The 6,733-nt window shown below is 34.4% G+C and overlaps 1 protein-coding gene across 1 annotated transcript in view; it reads left to right on the top strand.

Moving 5' to 3' along the window:
- LOC115980462 overlaps nt 1-6,502 on the top strand; it is a 19,527-nt gene extending 13,025 nt beyond the window's left edge. Inside the window, exon 4 of the mRNA XM_031102709.1 lies at nt 6,245-6,502. Coding sequence (XP_030958569.1) covers nt 6,245-6,502 — 258 coding nt within the window. The remainder of the gene's footprint in view (nt 1-6,244) is intronic.
- Nucleotides 6,503-6,733: the final 231 nt, after the last annotated feature.

A 6,733-nucleotide genomic window follows, 5' to 3' on the forward strand; every position in this document is an offset into this window, starting at 1 on the left:
ATATTTTCATAAAATCAATTTGTGAACTAGATGATGGTAAAAACTTAATAGTTTATGCAGTCTCTTTGAATACAAAGACACTTGAATGGTGTTCCATGCATTAAAAATGAAGATAAAAAAGTATTTATTAAAATATGGGCTTTAGTTAGCTCAACTGATAAAGTCTTTTATTGTCAAATACAAAATATGGGTTTAAAGACTGCATACACAAAAAATCAATTACTGTCTTGGTCTGATAATAAAATATAATTATCATAGAACAAATGCCATAGATTGATGAGAATGTTAAAAAATATAAGTGAAACTAAATAGAAAGATAAGATTCAAATGAGGAAATTTGCCTAAAATTAAGGGTGTCCCATATTGATGAAAAGATAACAGCTTGAACGGAGTCTAAAATTTCAGTTTGGTTTCGGTAATGTTTGATTTCGTTTTCAATTTCTTAAAACCAAATATTTTGGGTTTCGGTTTCGAGTTTAGAAAATAAAAATCTGAATTGAAACTGATCAATATGTATTAAATATTACTATGTACAAACTATTTCAAGATAGTACCACCAGTTTAGTGATAAGACAAGCGTCTAACAATATTTGGCCTAGGTTTGAACCATACCAGACCTATGTCATTTTATACATTAAATTAAAACAAAAAAACCATACTCTCTTCACTTGTTACTTTAGTTGCCACTTAGTCTTTCTTTTCTTCTCTGAGTTCCATGCCTCTCTCTTCTCTCTGTCACACACTCATGCCGCTCCATGCCTCTCTTTTCTCTTCTTCTCATTATCATGCCGCTTTTATTGTCAAATACAAAATATGGGTTTAAAGACTGCATACACAAAAAAGCAATTAGTGTCTTTGTCTGATAATAAAATATAATTATCATAGAATAAATGCCATAGATTGATGAGAATGTTAAAAAATATAAGTGAAACTAAATAGAAAGATAAGATTCAAATGAGGAAATTTACCTAAAATTAAGGGTGTCCCATATTGATGAAAAGATAACAGCTTGAACGGAGTCTAAAATTTCAGTTTGGTTTCAGTAATGTTTGATTTCGTTTTCAATTTCTTAAAACCAAAAATTTTGGGTTTCGATTTCGAGTTCAGAAAATAAAAATCTGAATTGAAACTGATCGATATGTATTAAATATTATGTACAAACTATTTCAAGATAGTACCACCAGTTTAGTGATAAGACAAGCGTCTAACAATATTTGGCCTAGGTTTGAACCATACCAGACCTATGTCATTTTATACATTAAATTAAAACTTTACTTTAGTTGCCACTTAGTCTTTCTTTTCTTCTCTGAGTTCCATGCCTCTCTCTTCTCTCTGTCACGCACTTATGCCGCTCCATGCCCCTCTTTTCTCTTCTTCTCATTATCATGCCGCTTCTCATTGCCGCTCCATGCCTTCATTGTTCTTGCTTTTTTTTTTCCACCTCTTTTTTGAATCTCTAATTCTCTTTTTTGTTAAAGTTCTTCATCAACTCTCTCATGGGTATGTTCTTTTGTGTTAAAGTGTGAGTTGTCTGTTTGATTTGGTTTGATTTTTGTGTTGTTTGTTTGCTGAAAAAGTGAAAATACATGATTTGAATTTTTCTTTTTTCTTTGATCTAATTGGCTAATAAGAAATTAATAGAAACCAACAGCTAACCTAATCGAATTGACTAAAATGTAGTTTGTTCGGTGTCAGTGTTCTTTCCCTAGGGTTCGGTGTCAAAGTCAAATAAGGCAAGATCGACAATTTCGGTTCGGTTGAAAAATTGCCATTCTCACTGACTGAAACCGATTGATTACACCTTTAAATTAAAACATAGAGAGAACAAAGAATATTATCAAATTACAAAGCTATTGGTAATTGAGTTTGGAACATTCAATCCAAACCTTGTCAAGATCTCATTTAATATGAAATCTTATCATAAATCAAATTTTCCCTAAAAATCAACCGCATTGATTTTGTAGTATTGCAAGCTAAAATTGGAAATGTGATTATCCTATAGATTATCCACCATTCTCGTCACAAATACTATGTAATCTCTAATTTCGCCATATGCATTAACTATTGGGTGCAAAAAATCCTGAAATTTATGTAACAACCAAAGAAATAGACCATAATATGTTACTTTTTGTAATTATAAAAAAAATCAGTTAAAGTTTTAAATGTCGTGAAAAGTTGACTAAAATATATTTACTATCAGTTACTACTTTATTATCCCCCATTTTGTGCACCGCCCAATTCATGAGGCCTCTTTATAACCGTCAGATCAGATCGATGCCACACGTAAGGATCCAATTTATTTGGGATTGAATAACGCATACCATAAATTTTGAGATAGAGACAATGAATTAGCCATTACTCTAAGCTACGTCGTCGTTTTGAGGCATGTGCTGGTCTATTTAAATTGTGTTGGCAAAAGTGGGCCAATTGGACCTATATGGGCCATATCTATCTTAATTTTTTTCCCATGCCCACAGGAATTATTTATTAATTACCATTAATCCCAATATTTTACCATAATCAAATCCACCCCAAGCTCTATATAAACACCCCCACCCTACACTCCAAGTTCATCACAAAAAAAACTATTCAGAGTACAAACTTTTCTTCTCTAGCAAACATAAATTTCCCGTCCTACACTCTTTCAAACCTTAAACTTAGACCCTTCTTCTAATTTTCCTAGAGAAACCATTTTTCTCTCTAGCCAAACACTCTAAATCCTTTTCAAACCCAATCCCAAAGTCTACAACCTTTTTTCAATTCACATTTTCTCCAAAAATCTACTTCAAATGGCTCCTAGCATCACCACCACCACTGTCACCATCGAACCTGTTAGCATGCCTAGCAAGGCCTATGTCACATTTTTGGCTAGTAACAGTGACTGTGAAAGGTGTGGTTGGCTTAGCAAAAGGCCTGAGAAAGGTCAAGACTAAGTACCCTCTTGTGGTTGCAATATTGCCTGATGTCCCTGAGGACCACCGTGAAATTTTGGTTTCACATGGGTGTATCCACCTGAGAATCAAACCCAGTTTGCCATGGCTTACTAAGTGATCAACGGAAAAAATTGGCAAATACCCTTTTTTGCACAAAAAAGTAGCATTCTGCCCTCTTTCCCAAACTAATTAGGGAAATGTCCTTCTCTTGTAACTCGATAATACGTAAGTCAAGATTCATTGAAGAACTCGATTATATTATAGTCGAGTTAGCTTCAGCTTTGTGCCACGCTGGCAAAGCAAGCGTGGCCTTTTCCAATTAAAAAATGGTTGTTTATAAACGCATAACTTGGTAAGTAGAAAATCGAGTTTGCTTTACATTTTCAAACCCAACGTATCACAACGCCTGTTCACTCTCCCTCGCTCTCTGCCATCACTTTCCCTCTACACTTTCCCTATACACTCTCCCTCGCTCTCTACGATCATGCTTCCTCACTCTCCCCCACCCTCCATCAGTCTTCCTCACCCTTTTCAATCAGTTGTCATTGCCAGTAACCTGGTGCTCTACTGTACCCTTTTCAAACCCTCACCATACCTGCTGCCGTTGATTACAGGTACGTTGCTCTGCCATTGATTACTGTTTTGTGCTGCATTTGTTTTGTGGGAAATGGATGATTATCAAAGGGGGATCTCGCATTACCAAAATCTTCAATTTTTTTCATTTGTTTTATGAGTATGACGCAGGTTCAGATTTTGCGTAGGGAAGAAAAGATGATAATAAGTGCTAGTTAAATTTTTTACTATTTGAAAATGGGTTGTATGAAAAAGGTATGTTTCATATTGCCAAAACAAATGGCTATTGTGGAAGGAGCAAAATAGCTGTATTTTTGAAGATACAAACTGATTAAAGACTCGGTTGGAATCATTGTTGATTAGAAACTGAATAAATTACCATTATTTATCATAAGACAAATGAACATGAAGTAACATGTTTTATTAATAAAATTTATTTATTAATATATGAAAGTATAATTTATATAAAGATTTTCCATTTCTGCGATAGGTGTGGACATTGAACTTCATGTTGATATCGTTTCCTGATTTCATTTATTGTAGAGTTTCTATTTGCTACAAACAGTATGAGTATATGCATTGACATCGAAAATAGAGAATATATTGCTGCTTTCATTAGAGTTCAAGCCATGACATGAATTTCATGATTTTCATCTTGTGAAGTTTCTTATATTAATCTATGCACTGACATTGAAAATAGAGACTAAATGCACATCAAAGTTTGTAACTTTTGTTTTATGATTATTAATCTTCAATTGTTTATATTAATCTTCAATGTTTTTCATTTGTTTTATGATTATCAGAGGGGGATTAATCTATCTTTGTCTTTCATTCTCTCTAAGAATGTGTGAGTTATAATATGTTGATTGTTACTTCAATCTATCTTTGCTTTTTCATTTGTTTTATGTTGACTGTGAATCATATACTTTTTATCTTTTTGTTAAATGCTGGTTCTCAAATCATCCATCATTCATTTGAATCTTGAACCAAATGAGAAAATCTCTTTTAAAATAGTAAGACAATTTGGTGATAAGATGTCTCAATGACTTTACTTTTGTTTGGTACCCTTTTGTTTGGTACCTTTTTGTTAGTTTCTGTTAATGTTAATTGAATTGCTTTTGTATTAATTCATTAGTGTGCTCTCCCACAAATTAAGATTAATCTTTCAAGTATGCTTTCTTTATTGCTAACACCAAACAATTTTCACACTTTTGTTAGTGTTTTGGAATTCTGTACCATCTTGTTTTATGTTCCTTTTATGGAGAGAGAGAGAGAGAGAGAGAGAGGAGATAGAAGGATATTTTGAATGCCAAGAGTTGTCCATGTAGAGTCTTAAATTTCAATTAATAGGGTTGTTGTATTATTGGATGTCATTGAATGCGCCTAGACCTCCAAAGCTTTCTGTTCTCATAGTATTTGTAATTTGTAGTTTGTACTAGAAACTTAGGGTATACATCTTGTATACTTCATTGGATTTTGTTGTACTTGGTTTTTATTTGATGAAATTTAAGCCTTATGGTCTAATGTAGAATCCTAACTATTGCTTATAGTTAATACTGGACCTAGGTATAGTTTGGAGTCTGATAGAGTCATACTCATATAAATGGATCCAGAACTAACTCCTAAAATTTGAAAACGACTCACCAAGTAGGAAATTGAGTAGAATTAACTCCTAAAATGTTGAAAATAGACCTAACAAGTAGGGAAGTGGGCTGACTAAGTCATGGTATGCTTACATATCTAGTGAGTAGAAATGTAGAATAATTAGTATAGGTTTCTAGATATTAAGTTGAGAACTTGAGACCAAATGACCTGTAGCTATAGGGATCTTAGTGGTCCATTGTAAACGGGCGATTGCATAGGACATAAAATGGGGAGTTGTCAAGGATGACCTTATAGAGAGTGTTACTTTGTTGAAAAGACCAAGTTTGATTGAACAGTTCTAAGAACAGAATACCTAAACATTGAGTTGTTGCAATTTATATTTACTATGTCACTGCATTGGTCATAAGCCATAGAGTTGAATTTAAATGTCCTTAGGGGAAGATCACATATTGTGTGTTGCATGGTTAAATTTAATTGGAAACCTAATATATAGCTCCTAATAATTGTAATTGATATTTTCCCTGTTAAAATCACTCTCAAAGACATCATAAACCAAAAAGAACTATCACATTTAAATATTGCTCAGATGTTGAACATATAGGTATCAATCAAGTTTCTAGCACATTAATTAGTCATTTGTTTGTTTTTTTACTTCAATTACAGATAATAGAAAAAGAAAAAGTTTTTTTATGTAAAATTATGGCAAGTTCTTATTTTATTTATTTAAGCTTTAATTTGATTGCTTTTGGGTTGCATGTTAAGTAAGGGCAAGAAGTGATGTTGACAATCTTGTTGGGATCATAATATGTCTTAATGTATCCATGCTTTTATTTTATATTAATTGTGGTTTACTTGTCAGATAATTGCTAACAATCTATTTACTGTCATGTTAGATATGCAGGCACTAGATAAAGTGCAGCTTGGACCCAACGATCAGACCCAGTTGACCCGGTAGTCAAATCATCGGTCAACTCCGCTTTAGAGGCATGCCGCTGACGTGGTATGTAGTTGTATTATTAATACATGTCCGTTTTATAATTACCTCATGTACACTACCTAACACAATGCTCGTCTGTGTGCAAGAGGTGCCTGGCATCATAAAGGTTTGACGCTGTAAATGTGTATTACTGTAGGGTGGGCTAGACCCACGTATCATGCAATACATATATGCATCAAGTTTAATCGAGCTATTCAAGGTTCCTGATATAGAGGTCGACCATGCCTTAATCACAGCCTTGGTCGAGCGGTGGCGTTCGGAGACGCACACGTTCCACTTACCCCATAGAGAAATGGGTATCACCTTGCAAGATATAGAGGTGATGCTGGGGATTCTGGTGGATGTGTTGCCTGTCACTGGGAGGGCAGACCACCAATGGAACGTGGTGTGCTGAGACTTGTTGGGCCATGAAACTCCACCTGTGATACCAAACTCGAACAAGTCTACCCTTGTTGGGGCGAGGATAAAATACAAGTGGCTTGATGCACAGTTTGCTACTCCCCCAACTGCGGACACTGGTGACGAAGTCGTGCAACAACATGCCTACTACCACCTACTTGTATGGATGGGGGCCCTATTGTTCATGGACAAGTTGGCGGACCGAGTCTTACTATTAACTCTACAG

The sequence above is a fragment of the Quercus lobata genome, chromosome 3, assembly GCF_001633185.2.
Source record: "Quercus lobata isolate SW786 chromosome 3, ValleyOak3.0 Primary Assembly, whole genome shotgun sequence".
NCBI classification, from domain to species: Eukaryota; Viridiplantae; Streptophyta; class Magnoliopsida; order Fagales; family Fagaceae; genus Quercus; species Quercus lobata.